The sequence below is a fragment of the Branchiostoma lanceolatum genome, chromosome 6 (assembly GCF_035083965.1).
Source record: "Branchiostoma lanceolatum isolate klBraLanc5 chromosome 6, klBraLanc5.hap2, whole genome shotgun sequence".
Lineage (NCBI taxonomy): Eukaryota > Metazoa > Chordata > Leptocardii > Amphioxiformes > Branchiostomatidae > Branchiostoma > Branchiostoma lanceolatum.
Genome location: NC_089727.1, coordinates 710,016 through 725,068, shown reverse-complemented (window position 1 = coordinate 725,068; position 15,053 = coordinate 710,016). Strand labels below are relative to the sequence as shown.

The 15,053-nt window shown below is 42.2% G+C and overlaps 2 protein-coding genes and 1 non-coding gene across 3 annotated transcripts; 2 read left to right on the top strand and 1 right to left on the bottom strand.

Annotated features, from left to right (window-relative positions):
- Positions 1–6,581: 6,581 nt before the first annotated feature.
- On the top strand, positions 6,582–10,039 carry LOC136437474 (uncharacterized). Its single transcript, XM_066432093.1, has 3 exons — positions 6,582–6,790; positions 9,369–9,419; positions 9,637–10,039. Exons 1-3 carry the CDS (start codon positions 6,617–6,619, stop codon positions 9,817–9,819), a joined length of 408 nt encoding a protein of 135 aa, XP_066288190.1. The 5' UTR covers positions 6,582–6,616; the 3' UTR covers positions 9,820–10,039.
- On the top strand, positions 9,431–9,502 carry Trnap-agg (transfer RNA proline (anticodon AGG)). Its single transcript has one exon. It is a non-coding gene; the product is annotated as a tRNA-Pro (tRNA).
- Positions 10,040–12,052: 2,013 nt separating the features above from the next.
- On the bottom strand, positions 12,053–14,183 carry LOC136436061 (zinc finger protein 678-like). Its single transcript, XM_066429767.1, has 2 exons — positions 13,708–14,183; positions 12,053–13,635 (listed from the first exon to the last, which is right to left on the bottom strand). Exons 1-2 carry the CDS (start codon positions 14,037–14,039, stop codon positions 13,560–13,562), a joined length of 408 nt encoding a protein of 135 aa, XP_066285864.1. The 5' UTR covers positions 14,040–14,183; the 3' UTR covers positions 12,053–13,559.
- Between the last annotated feature and the right edge of the window lie 870 nt (positions 14,184–15,053).

The window sequence follows — 15,053 nt, the reverse complement described above, 5'->3', positions numbered from 1 at the left end:
GGGGAGCGTCAGCAAGAGGATAGACAGATTCTTCTTGCACGACTTTGACTGAGGGAGATTAGATCTCCATGAAGTCAAAGTCTTTTATATATTCACAGCATACTGTAAGATGATGTAAGAGTATAGACTCAGAATGAAGACGGTGAGCAGAGTTACACAGTAAAATGAAGGGGAAGAGATCTACTGATAGAGGAAGGATGAAAATGTGTAGGTCTATTTATAGAGCATGTGAAATGAAATCGTATGCTACATTTGTAGCAGGACAAAGGGAGACTTTTGTCTTGACCTGTGGGTTCGTATGGATACTTCAGCATTTGTTGCGTTCTATTTATGTTACAACTTGGATGTTACAAGTTTGGGTGAAGCAGTTGATTGGCATGAGCTGCAGTACTGATAGAGAACATCATAACCTGAAAATAACACATTAAAAGGGATAGACTGATGAAACAGTTAATGTTACTGTTAACAAGCATATTGTTACATGTATAACGCTACATGTGTACGTCAAACTTGATACCTGTAGCCCCGGCAATGACTTCTACTTTGTTTTATACACAGTACTAACTTGTTGATAGTAGGAAATCTTTGTAGCTTTCAAACTTCCTGGTCGCCTTTTTGTCACTTCTATATTCGACAAAAACATTTTAATGGTCTTGAAACGTGTTTGAATGTGTTAACACTTGAAGCTGTGCACCTTTATATCACCTGGTCACATTTGGTGTCTTGAAGGTGAATTTAAGATTTGAACACTGTTCGATGTCAAGCAGATCTGCTGACTTTGCTATATTTCATAAGTGAAAAACAATTTTACATATCAAGAGTCAACTGCCAACATTTACATGACATCACCTTTGAGAGTCACTATACGTAATAAAAAAGTGCCAAATTTTTAACGAAAAAGTTTTATTATGAACAGTAACTTTTGTGAAATGTTCAACTGAATGTTGAAATCTGTATATTTTAGAGAAGCAGATAGGTAGGCAGGTAAGTAGATAGATGATGATATGGCATGTGAATACGTGTTATGTACTGTATTTTGTTAGTTTGTGCAGTTGAAGACTGGCCCATGGTTTGCATGTGGTACTTCTCTGTTATCTGTTTTTGAACTTAAAATGTTAATGTAGTTAAAAACTCTACACTTGCATCATTATGAATATGCATACTATAAGTACATTTGGGACCCATGTAACGTTATATTCTAGTTGAAATCTCTGGCTGCAATGTCATGTAAACATGGGTACATTTTTCAATGTAACGTCAACACAAACATGTCGGTGCCTTTCTGAAACTGTTGCACATAAGAAAAGCTCAACATTCGGTAACGTTACATTGTTCTGGATCAAAGTTCAGGTGTAATTTGGTAAACCATGTGCTTGTAACATTTGGAGATTTGTTCACATGTACACAGGAAACCATTGGTGAAATATTCCTGTCCAATCCATTTATTTTGTTGTTGTTTCCAGAAATGAAATGCCATTGGTCTACACGTTGCAACTAGCTATAGACTCTGTTATTATCACGTACATGTGTCCAAATTACTACATTACCAGATGGGTACTTTTTTATAGGACACTAAGGTAAGAACAATGACAGCAATGAAGACATAGATAAAGAGATAAAAAATCATTATTAAAACCCTTTAAGCACTGTTTCTCACTGCCATCTTGTGTGTCTCTTAGTCTTCCTTGTTTGTTGACTCGGTTACACCTGCTGATAAACTGGGGTGTCTAATAGACTAGGACAGGGCGAAATTTATAGAGAGGACAACAGATTCACGCTTATCCATTTATTTTGTTGTTTCCAGAAATGAAATATCATTGGTCCATTGGTCTACCTGTTGCAACAAGACTCTATTATGATGTGTGCCCAAATGACCACTTGTTGCATGGGTGCTTTTTGTATAGAACTGAGGTCTGTTAAAAGATACAGAGAAAGATTCAGCGGAATTCATTATTAAAACCTTTTCAAAGACTTTGTCTCGTTGGCATCTTGTGTGCTTCTGCTTTAGTGGTTAAACAGTTAGACTTACTGTAGCTATAGCTAGTAAATGTATCTGGGTGATCAAGCCTCGAAACCAGGCAGACATGCAGTAAAATACTTTCCACAAGAGGGCTACTTGGGATGCAGAAATTTGATATGAGCTATTGTTGCATCACATCTACTCTACAAACAGAGGTTACTTTAGGCTCTGGCTGTTATTTCTATGTCTTTCTACACGTTTTTGTTGGGCTTTTGCGTCATACCTCTGCACGTAAAAGAACCCAACACACTTATCGAGAAGAGTAGGGCTGACCCGGTGTGCTTGGCCAAAAACGCAAGCCGTGGTGAAGTCACATTGCACTACCACTAGCTACTTGAAAAAGCATCAAGCTTCACCTCAAATGAGGATGACTACTTTACCTTTACCTTTCTATTTTGTCCGCTAACAAAGCAAAACAGCAAGCCCGACAAAAACGCATAAAGATACGTGGAAAAGCAGCCGAGCCTAACCTCTGCTTGGAGAGTACATCAACTCTCCTTTGAAGCTATTTGGAATGCAGAAGGCGTCTTTTTCCACAGACTTCTCCACTGCTTCTTTCCGAAAATAATTTCATCAGGTTGGTAGAACATAGAGTACTGGAGATTCTTTTTACACAACCGGTAATTCTCACCTGCTGACGTTTCGATGTCTGTCAGACACCTTCATCAGAGCTTCTGACTGGAATACTTATAGCGGTGAGAAGCAGTACTCCAGTCAGAAGCCCTGTTGAAGGTGTCTGACAGACATCGAAACGTTAGCAGGTGAGAATTACCGGTTGTGTAAAAAGAATCTCCAGTACTCTCTCCACTGCTTCTGTTTCCATATTACTGCGGGTCTTTTCAGGAGAATGTTGTTAATCTGTGAGCTGCCCGCCAGGCCGTTTCTGAAGTTACATCAAACAACGTTCGGTTGAAAAGATTCTCATGTATATCATGGGAGAATGGCGAGATGGCTTACAGGCCTTTGCTCATGTAGTAAAATAAGGGCATTCACAGCTTTGGGCTACCAAGGATTTACGTAAAAATAGGGGTCTTTAGTGTCCGTCTGTGCGTCCTGTATTCTATGTTTAGGATTCTTTATAACGGTACTGTCATACTTGTGCGTATATTCAAGTGCGTATGAGGTGCGCATGAACATTTCTTGGGTTTAAGTAAAGTTTGAGGGGAAGAAGTTGTTTTCTATTTTGACCCACCGTTGTGTAGCCTAGTTATCGGAAACCAAAGAAATGACTTATTCGGCTGCAAACTTAACTTTAACCACAAACTTGTTAATACACAACTCATGCTGACCTGCATATACGCACAGGTGTGACAGGGCCCTAAGCAAGCAAGTGCGTAACGGAGACGGTCCTAAACTCACCACTGTGGGTTCCCTTTAGAAAGTGATAAGCGAGAATGTTGAGGTCATTTCGATGATTATGATGTATATTTACCCGTAACATTTCTTGACCTCGAAAAATATGATTAGGAACAAAGTTGCGACTTTGGGGCCATCTCCGTTATGTACTTCGTACAGTCGTCAATAGATACGTAACTCATCCAGTTGGACGAGTGACTGTATCAAAGAAAACGCTACGATCTTTCACCCCCACATCTGCTTGGAGATTACCCGTTAATGCCGAGAAGAGCGCGTGATTCATCACACAGAAGACCTCAGCAGGTGAAGACGTTAATGTGAAACTATTTTAGAGCGGCATGAAAAGAACTCTCCGGGAAGAGCTCACAAAGACATCACGGATGGAACTGAGGGTTTAACGTGGACAAAATAACAAGCAATAACAATATCCTTAGTACATGAAGACTATTTCATATTCTGGGAAGTTGTATGTGATTCATCGCGCACACAGAAGACCTCACCAGGTGAAGACGTTAGGGCGAAGCTATATTTGGAATTAAATGAAGAGAACTCCGCGGGGAGAGCCGTGGGTTCCCCCGGAAACCCAGAAGATCTCCGGGCGGGCACGGTAGGACTGACGTCATCACCCTAGGCGGTGGTAAGGTCATGTCCTTACAGCTGAAAGCAACTTTCCCCCGAAATGGGAACTTATTCACTTCCTTTTAGTTTAAGCACAGTTGTAGTTTGAAGTAGTCTCTGTTCCTCGCAGTTCATGCCGCGTCGATTTCCCTTTAGCTCAATCTCTGTTGTAGCTGGTAGGAAGTAATTTTCAGTTTCTTGCACGAAAGTATAGATGCTGTTTTTGTACAGTACAGTACAGTGTAATACACTCCTGTCCTTGGTGCTGAACACAACTTTCTACCGAAAATCGTAATTCGCCGGAACGCGTACTTCATGACGAGTCGATATCCCTTTAGCGCAGATCTCTGTTGTAGCTTGCATGAAGCAGTTTTCGGTTTCTTGCTCAAAGGTATGAACACATATATTTGTACAGTACAGTCCTGTTCTTCGTTCTGAACACAGCTTTCCACGCGTCATGCTACGTGGATTTCCTTTTAGCTAAATCATTGTTGTAGTTTGAAGCAGGGTTCGAAGTAATTCTTATTTCTTGCACAAGGGTATGAATGCAAATTGTTGCACAGTTCTCTCTTGTTAATGTCTATTTCCTCTCAGCCGAATCCCTGTTGCAGTTTGTAGGAAGTATTTCTTGCCCAAAGGCGTGAATACTAATGTTTGCATGTACAGTTGTATTGCCGTCTTTGCTGCTGAACACAAATTCCACCGGAACGCGCGCTTCATGGCGCGTCAATTTCCTTTAAAGTCAATCTCTGTTCTAGCTTGCAGGAAGTATCAATCAATCAATCAATCATTCGCAGGCATCAGTGTCTGATGCATGGCGGCTGCAGACATGCATAGGGCTCGCCAGGCTGGTCTGCTCTCGGCATAGACCCTCCAGTCGGTTCTGGTGATCCCCAGCCCCTGGAGGTGTTGAAGATCTGGTCTTCCCATCTACCTCTAGGACGACCTCTAGGTCGCTTCCATGACGAGTTAGGTTCCGATGAAATCAGTTATCAATACTAATGTTTATAAAGTACAATACAGCCCTGTCCTTGGTGCTGAACAAAACTTTCCACAGAAAATGTGATTCATGCTACGTGGATTTCCATTAGCTGAATCGTTAGCTGAATGAAGTAATTCTTATTTCTTTCACGAAGGTTTCAATACACATTATATCGTTCAACGGTATACAACAATGACAGTCTCCGCCACAAAATTCACATCTGTCAGCTTACTAAGGTCTGTTGCAAAGCTCTTTCCTTCTGCGCTGTGCATCAGTCTGGCTTCTCTTGATTTCAGCTGTCTGGACAGTGTGCATCTCCACTTGGAACGGTCATTCATTCAAGTCATCATCTCTAAAAACTCGATTTATCATCAAAGCCGCAAACACAGCGGTATTCAGATGAAGCGAATCTTTTATCGTTGATTCATGTCAATGTTTGTATCGTCCGCAGATAACGGTTACATGACGGATCCTCTGGTTACAAACAGGCTCTCACAAGGGCCGGACTTACCGAGATTTCGATTCAGATCGGCGTTTTTATCGTCCGTTGGGGAAGATTGTCAAACAGACTGAAGGGCCTCCGTGAAAATTCCATCAGGTTGGTAAGTCAATGAATAAAAAGACCCTTTGAACACAACCAAGCGTTTTCATATTCCACTGACGTTTCGTTGACCATCACCTATAGCTGCAGTGCAATGTGAATGATGCCCTGAGGAAGGTGACAGACGGTCACTGAAACAGCGGTGGAATAAAACACTTGTTAGCGTAAAAAGAGTGTTTTTAATGCAGAGAGACGGATGCGGACCTGGCTATGTGAAATACGGAATTCACGCATTCTTTGTCGGAAGAGAAGTTTCACCCTGATGCACAAGATTTCGGACTGGACAGATGTAGTCTGATCTAAAATCCTCATATTTGAACTGATATATCATGTATTTGTACTTGTCATATTCTACCAAACCGGTAGAGATCTCGATCGGAGTATTTCACGATCGTCCTAGGCCCTCATGCGAGTTGCGACAGAACTGCAAGGACCTAAGGCAGACTTTTCCGTCATGACACAAGACAGCTGAACTTTGCAGGGCGCATGCACGACTATCCCAAGATTACTCTCAGTTTGCGATCGTGCGACGGTTGCACGACGCATGTTACCGAGCTCTTGACGATCTTGACGACAAAATCACACCAACTGCACCTTCAGAGTGTAGCCGTTCCAGAACAGCATACACAACGTCACAGTATACCTCCAAACGTTCGGTTTCCGTGGCGAAAAAAAAGGTAAGGAAACCCGCAACAAGCTAAGGCCAAATACTCAAGCAACTGGATAAGATTTGGGAACTAGCTTTGTTTAACCTCATCGACGTGACAAATAATAGGTGGGCATTCTTACACGGTCTTTACAAGCAGAGCAGTAATAGTACATCTTAATAGAATACTTCATAAAAACTAAGGGGTCCAAGGGAAATCAACAACCGGCTGTCCTTTCTGAATCTTATATTTATGACGTAATAATCCTCAAACTTGTCGGTACAGCCAGGGAAAACGTCATAACTTATTTGTAACAGGGCATTAAAACACCGAATTTTCGTATTATTACGTCACAAGATGGTTCAGGAAAGCAGTGTGTTGCAGCGGACAGGATGGCGAGCAACGACGCCAGTACGCGGTCGGCGAACGTGGAGGCGGGCACCGGGGCGAACGCGCGGCTGTCGGCGGCGGTGAGCGCGTACGGCGCCGGGATGCAGCCCACCGTGCTGCCCGAGCAGTGGTCGCTGGTGGAGCAGTGGCACATGGAGCGAAGGGAGCCCGTGGAGGTGCGTGTGTGGGGCCGGGGTTAGGGTCAGACTCGGGCGGGGGTGGGCGCGTAGGGCACCGAGGGAGGAGCGGAGGGAGCCCGTGGAGGTGCGTGTGTGGGGCCGGGGGTTAGCGTTAGACTCGGGCGGGGGTGGGTGCGTGGGGTGCCGTGGGAGGAGCGGAGGGTACCCGTGGAGGTGCGTACCTGGGGCCGGGGGTTCGGGTTAGACTCGGGCGGGGGTGGGCGCGTAGGGCACCGAGGGAGGAGCGGAGGGAGCCCGTGGAGGTGCGTGTGTGGGCCCGGGGGTATAGGGTCAGACTCGGGCGGGGGTGAGCGCGTAGGGTGCACGTGCCGAGGGAAGAGCGGAGGGAACCCGTGGAGGTGCGTGTGTGGGGCCGGGGGTATAGGGTCAGACTCGGGCGGGGGTGAGCGCGTAGGGTGCCGTGGGAGGAACGGAGGGAGCCCGTAGAGGTAACGTTACGCGTATACGTCATATGTTGTAGCGGATATTCTCCGAGTAGAGCTCGAGGTTTCGGTAGAGTGCGGTAGGAGTGTCCGGGATTCAAAGTTTAACGTTTCTCTTCCTTCTCTGTGAAGGGAGAGAAACGTTAAAAATCCCGGACACATTTATAACAAGCCGCTAGGTGGCCCAAAATCTAATAATTTTCATGTCTGAATCTATCCTTGAAACTGCCGCTAGTACGCCTTGAATGTGGAAAGCGCAAGTTTTCATATAGAGGTGCGATTATGTGGAACCGACTGCCACAATCTATGAAGACTTCTTCATCCATGTCTGTCTTTAAAAACAAATGTAACACTTGGCAAGGACAGGCATGACCTCTGACCCCTCAATGACAAGGAACGGATTTAATTATGATTTGACTTGTATTATGATTTGTATTATGATTTGTACTATGATTGTTATCATTTATTTACTATTGTTATCATTACCTTCATTGTTTTCATTATTATCTTTATTATTATCATTTCTATATGTTGATATTTCTGTTTGTATTATCAGTTATTTTATGTATGGCAGGGCCCCTCTGAAAAGCAGTGGTAACCACTGAGCAGGGCCACCCTGGATAAATATGACAGAATAAAATAAAAAAAAATGTCTCACCAAGACCTACCAACATACCAAATATCAAGACAATCCATCCAGGCGTTCTTTAGTTATTCTGGTCTTCTACATACCTCCATACATACATACAAACGGTACCCTCTGCATAACCTTCTTGGCGAAGGTAATTATAGATGCATGTAGGGGAGGAGAGGACGCAGCGGCTTACTTCCTTACTGCTTGTTATTCTGTCCATGCTTAACCCTCAATTCCATTTGTAATGTCTTTTTTCTGTCAGTAGCCATAGGGCTAGGCCTTTGTAACAGTATGGCTAGGCCTAGCCAAAGTCTAGTTTGATTCTAGTTGGGCATGCAGTTCTGCCATTTGCGTCCTGAACAGTCAAACTAACAAAGTTTGTCCTGTATCTCTCTAACGCTTCAATCGTGTGGGCAGGCGTATCAACATTTCATGGATACTTGTAGCGTAGTATAACAGTAGTTAGAAAATTGATCCAACACAAGCAATACATAATTCCGAGCTCGACTTAAACTTTAGTTAGTTAAAGAGGAGACTTAAGTCATTCGGAGTAACCAGAGAGGACCTTGTCACCATTTATACGAGTTTTATTCGTCCGACCTGTGAATACGCAGTACCGGTCTGGCAACCTGGTATAACGCTGTCCCAGAGACTTCAACTGGAGAGGATACAACGTAGAGCAGTCAGAACAATCCTAGGGACCCACTATAGAAACTACTTGGACGCGTGCCTCACACTGGGTCTCACGACGTTGCAGCAAAGACGCGACTACCTCTGTGAATCTTTCGCCAGAAAGCTACTTCACTCTACCACCTTCTGCGACTGGCTCCCGCCAACCCGACAAGATGTTAGCGGCAGGAATACGCGCAATAGTCAACAGTTGAACACTATCAAAACCAGAACAGCACGCCATAGAAATAGCCCGATACCATACATGGTATCATTACTAAGTCATGAAGAGACCTGTTACATGTTATCATTATACTAAATAAGAGACCTGTTACAGCAACATGCTGTCAATAATAACGAAAAGCACCAGTACCTGAGTGTTATTTTATTTTATTGTATTCATAGATTAAGCACCGATGCGGTTTCTGTAATGTAATCGTATTGTATCTGAAACATGTCCTGTTTATGAATCTATATTGTTAATACAATGTAACCGGATATATTCGTATTGTATAAGAAAATATTGTCACTACACCTATTTTAATGTTCTGAAAACCTCGTATATAAGTTAAGGCAATTGTAAATAATTTTATGAAGATGATAATGTATAATGTAGTCCCAGTTCAATTCAGTGCACACGTCGCGTGCAATGCGTAACTGTGATACTTTTTAATGATATGAAATAAACCAAATCATCATCATCAAAGTGCAACATCGTCAGTGTAAGCGTCGCATTTGATATCTATATATGTAGCAGTATTCTGCTGTTGTTTTTATATCAAGCGCATGATTTCATAGCCGTAACAGTAACTTTTCCTTTACTTTTCAGCTCTGGCGGTCAAGTGTGTCCAATCAGCTGTCAAACCTGAAGAACCGGCTGGTGAGTGCATCGGCTCGCTGGTCTAGTGGCATGATTCTCGCTTAGGGTGCGAGAGGTCCCGGGTTCAATTCCCGGGCGAGCCCTGGTATTTTTACATTCACAATCTCTTTATAGCATAGAGAATGAGGTGAAGTGCTGATTTGATATCATAAATGAATGTCTGTAACTCTGTATCCAATCAGTTTCCTTTTTTCATTTTCTTTCTCTCCTTTTTCAGAGCAAGTCCCTCCACGACTTCCCTCGGAGAGTGACGGGGCCCAAGAGGTACGAGAAACCGTCGGAAAACATCGACAGATCTTCGGAACCGTTCGGTGACAATCGTGGTGCATCGGGTGAAGTCGGTGAGCCGTCGGCTACTTCCGAAGACTTTCGGCGACTCTCCGACAAGAAGCCCACCTGATCAGTGGATGAATATCTCTAGCAAAGCGTCACTATGGATTCCAATAATCAATGCCATTGGCAATATCGATAATCAACGCCTTCAATTTGTTCAGTTCTTGTTGAGAAATCTTACCATCTACATTTTTGTCACAAACATGTATCAAACTTTTCCTCTGTCCTTTATTAACCTGGCAAGTTTCATCGTCACGGTTATTAAAGTTTTTGTCTTTTTTTATGCATGCTTTGTGACGAAAGGAAATTAAATTCAGTTGTTGCTACCTACCGTATTCATCATCATCATCACCTACTGTATTCGCCGCTCCTGTTACTAACACATAACGACATGGCTTTATGATGTCCCACCAAACGCCACTCAATGAAAGTGGTAATTGCTTGAGTTGTTGATTTGAAACTTCAAGACTTACAAGAGGAGTCAGCTGACCAGAGAAGACGTAGTTGGTCCCGCTGTGACAATGTCATAAGGAGACCTGGAAAAAACCTAGCTAGCCTGGTACCCAAACCTATTTGCGGAAAATCTCCAAGCAGATCTAACTGTTGCAAAGACCGTATCCAACTGGCAAAAGGAGTTTTTATGGAACTTTGGGTAGCAAGAAAAACTCCGTTGGCCAGTTGGATACACCCTCATTAAATCAGGACCCCTATCGCTCTTCGCGAGAGCCAACGTGGAGCGATAGGGGTCCTGATGCAATGAGAGTGGTTGGATACGGTCTTTGCAACCATTAGATCTGCTTGGAGATTATTTGCAGAGAGCCACAATAGGTCACCAAACGTCTGCTTGGAGATTCATACGGAAAATGATAATCATGATGGAATACTTCGAACAGAGATAAAGTTCTTAATATGAATTGATAATGTTTCAATACATTTTGTATATATTTTTCAAGTATGACCCTAGAACAGCATTGACAACATATCTTTAAGATTGAAAGAAACAACTTTATTTGAAATGCACTAAATCAGCTTAAACAAATGCATGTTAACATAACCAAAGCTTACAAAAGCCCCTACCTTATTATTAGTGCCTACCTACTAACCTAATATTAGTACAGGAACTTCAAGATTAAATATTAGAATCTTAGTCTATAACAAGTTGGTTCTCCTACTACAAAGTATAAGCCCTTCTCCATCTATTTTCAACCAACCTAACTAATTTTATCATCTATGGTAAAAATAATCCTTAACAAGAAAAAGTAAACTAAATAACTTTCTAGAAACTCGTAGGTCAACAGTAGAAAATAAGAGAAATAAACATCAAACTGGTCAACTGACCAAAACACAACAAAAACCCTAAACTATAGCAAAGCAACCTTTACATGTGAACATGAAGGAGGTTATACAGACTATATAACCTCCTTGTGTACATGTACCATGAGGTTAACAAATACTTCAAATACATCTATTTTGAACCATCATTATCTTCTATATCAGCAAAACTGTTAACGCTAAATGCTACAAGCTAGATTTCCTGCGTGCAGTCATACATCACACAAACATTTGTACGAAGGACACCAAACTAAGACTAAGCTCTGAAGCAAACTTTGCATACAGCTTTAAAAGTCACTACAGACGGTGGTTTTTGGTCGATAGTTTTTTCTCAGAACTGGGGCGTGTGGGATGGGTGTGGCGTTGGGGATATTTTACTATTTTCAACCACCCAAACTAATTTTATCATCTATGGTAAAATGAATTCCTTAACAAGAAAAAAGTAAACTAAATAACTTTCTAAAGACGTACCTGTAGGTCAACAGTAGAAAATACCAGAAATAAACGTCAAACTGGTCAACTGACCGAAACCACAACAAAAACCCTAAACTATAGCAAAGTAACCTTTACATGTGTACACAAGGAGGTTATACAGACTATATAACCTCCTTGTGTACATGTACCATGAGGTTAACAAATACTTCAAATACATCTATTTTGAACCATCACTATCTACTATATCAGCAAAACTGTTAACGCTAAATGCTACAAGCTAGATTTCCTGCGTGCAGTCATACATCACACAAACATTTGTATGAAGGACACCAAACTAAGTCTAAACTCTGAAGTAAACTTTGCATACAGCTTTAAAAGTCACTACAGACGGTGGTTTTTGGTCAATGTTTTTTTCTCAGAACTGTGAGTCCTATCCCACTAGAGTCTTAAAACTACTCCTCACACCATCACAGAGTTCCTTCCCTGTCTTACTTTGCAAGTTGGGTTTTGTGATTAAGCTCACTACTCATTCATCAAATCTGGAGGGTTTATCACTGGTGAGTTTTCATGTGTTTCATCTTGTTACAACAAAATATAAGCCTTTCTCCATCCATTTTCAACCACCCAAACTAATCTTATCATCTATGGTAAAAAGAATTCCTAAACAAGAAAAAGTAAACTAAATAACTTTCTGAAAACTTTTGTAGGTCAACAGTAGAAAGTAAGCGAAATAAACATCAAACTTGTCAACTGACCAAAACACAACAAAAACCCTAAACTATAGCAAAACAACCTTTACATGTGAACATAAAGGAGGTTATACAGACTATATAACCTCCTTATGTACATGTACTATGAGGTCAGCAAACACTTCAAATACATCTATTTTGAACCATCACTATCTACTATATCAGCAGAATTGTTAACGTTACATGCCAGGGAATGCTACAAGCTAGATTTCCTGCGTGCAGTCCAGCATTACAAAACATTTCTATGAAGGACACTAAACTAAGTCTAAAGTCTGAAGCAAACTTTGCATACAGCTTTAAAAGTCACTACAGACGGTGGTTTTTGGTCGATATTTTTTTCTCAGAACTGGGGCGTGTGGGATGGGTGTGGCATTGGGGATATTTTACTATTTTCAACCACCCAAACTAATTCTATCATCTATGGTAAAAAGAATTCCTTTACAAGAAAAAAGTAAACTAAATAACTTTCTAAAGACCTGTAGGTCAACAGTACAAAATACGAGAAATAAACATCAAACTGGTCAACTGACCAAAACACAACAAAAACCTTAAACTATAGCAAAGCAACCTTTACATGTGAACATGAAGGAGGTTATACAGACTATATAACCTCCTTGTGTTCATGTACCATGAGGTCAGCAAACACTTCAAATACATCTATTTTGAACCCTCACTATCTTCTATATCAGCAAAACTGTTAACGCTAAATGCTACAAGCTAGATTTCCTGCGTGCAGTCATACATCACACAAACATTTGCATGAAGGACACCAAACTAAGTCTAAACTCTGAAGTCTGAAGCAAACTTTGCATACAGCTTTAAAAGTCACTACAGACAGTGGTTTTTGGTTGATGTTTTTTTCTCAGAACTGTGAGTCCTATCCCACTAGAGTCTTTACAACTACTCAGTTTATGCTTCGGTCCCATTTCCGATCCGGGGCCAGGCCGGGCTGTTTGCGAAAACTAGAAATAAAAAAATGCATACTAAAAAATACACAATATATACTTGGGAGTACTTTTTTACGTTTTGTGTCTTTTGTTGTCTTTTATATCATATCTTTCATTCCCACAAGCTGCCCGGCCGGGCACCGGATTGGAAATGGGACCAAAGCATTACTGAACTGTCTGCTGCACTCCTCACACCATCACAGTTCCTTCCCAGCCTGGCTTTACAAGTTGAGTTTTATATGACAAAGCTCACTACTCATTGCTCACAACTGGATGGTTTAGTACATGTGAGATTTCATGTGTTCCTTCAAATCACCTAGCTCGCCGAACTGCCTGCCGACTCCTCACACCTGTAGGTGACACCACATGTGTGTCCTCAGGTTTCTGAACGTAGTGAACTCTGCGCCACACTCCTCACACCTGTAGTAGGGGTGAGCCCCCATGTGTGTCCCCAGGTTTCCCAGCGTGAACCCTTCGCCACACTCCTCACACCTGTAGGGGTGAGCCCGCATGTGAGTCCTCAGGTTTCCCGGCGTAGCGAACTCTCCGCCACACTCCTCACACCTGTACTGGCTGTAGATGTGAGCCCGCATGTGTGTCCTCAGGTTTTCGAATGTAGTGAACTCTCCGCCACACTCCTCACACCTGTACTGGCTGTGGGTTTGCAAGGTGTGAGCCCGCATGTGTGTCCTCACGTTTCCCAGCGTAGTGAACTCTTCGCCACACTCCTCACACCTGTAGGGTTGATTTGTGGCTCTCCTGTTCGAAAATCCTCCTCCTGATCCTCTCTCCAAGTCGCCAGAGCCACTGCTGTTTGTTGCCATGGTTTCTGCCGTTCTGGAGTAAGAAGATGAGCTTTAATTTTGCAACCATTCAGGACATGATCATAGGGAATCACAATTCCCATAAAAACCTTATTGGTTATTACAGTACAAAAAAAGAAGTTGATCGATGAAGAAGAAACAAAGTGCTTACATATGTAACAGACTAATGCCAGCTCAGAAGAGGACTAGAAATAGTCATGCTTTTAAGCACCAGAGTTATCAGCCAAGGATTGATGTGTTCAAAAATTCGTATTTTCCGAGGACCATAGTAGAATGGAACTCGTTGTCATCAAGTACCGTAGGAGCATCCCCACTAAGTAGCTGTAAAGAACGGTTGCAGTCAGATATGCAAAAACTAGGTGTAACAGACCGTTCGGTGTAATATAACCAGCTGCTGGTGTGCCTGCGAAGCTGGTGTGTTACGCCTAATGGCGGTTATACCGGCCATATAGATACGGGTACATATGCATGAAGGAAAAGAAGGTTACGGGTCTCAACATTTTTCCAGTGTTGAGATGGAAATCTGAAATCTTGTCACAGGTAAGTTTAAAGATTTATACGCACTATTTCCGTACACGAAGTGAACCGTCTAGTAAAAAGCTTTCCATCAGTTCTCTGATCCTTCTGAAGTTGAAATGACCCGAAGCTTATGTCATGTGACCTGTATGTCATGGTCACAAATATCGTTTAAAAAATGTTAACAATGAAAATTACTGTCACAGATGAACTTTCATCCGAACATGAGGTTTTCATCAGCTTGTTGTACTTACATGTACCTTCAAGATATCTTTGGGACAATCCCGTCTTCAGCTGCCAGAAAACACAGGTGAAGCCTTCAGCAGGGCCGGTTACAGAGTCCTATGGGAAACAACAACAGGATGTAATAAGAATGATGTCATACCTGGGCCTGATAGGGGTGTTCCCGTATCACATAGGCTTCGGGAGTTGTACTACACGGGCTTTCATAGAATAATTCAAATGCATTTTGAGCGCACCAGTTGTGCCGCCGCCGAA

Excerpts from the sequence above, each read along its gene's own strand:
- LOC136437474 (XM_066432093.1), top strand. The coding sequence starts at position 6,617 with ATGGCGAGCAACGACGCCAGTACGCGGTCGGCGAACGTGGAGGCGGGC. Across the intron at positions 6,791-9,368 it reads AGCGAAGGGAGCCCGTGGAG|CTCTGGCGGTCAAGTGTGTC; the intron begins GTGCGTGTGTGG and ends TTTACTTTTCAG. Across the intron at positions 9,420-9,636 it reads CAAACCTGAAGAACCGGCTG|AGCAAGTCCCTCCACGACTT; the intron begins GTGAGTGCATCG and ends CTCCTTTTTCAG.
- LOC136436061 (XM_066429767.1), bottom strand. The coding sequence starts at position 14,039 with ATGGCAACAAACAGCAGTGGCTCTGGCGACTTGGAGAGAGGATCAGGA. Across the intron at positions 13,636-13,707 it reads ATGCGGGCTCACCCCTACAG|GTGTGAGGAGTGTGGCGCAG; the intron begins GTGTGAGGAGTG and ends CCCCTACTACAG.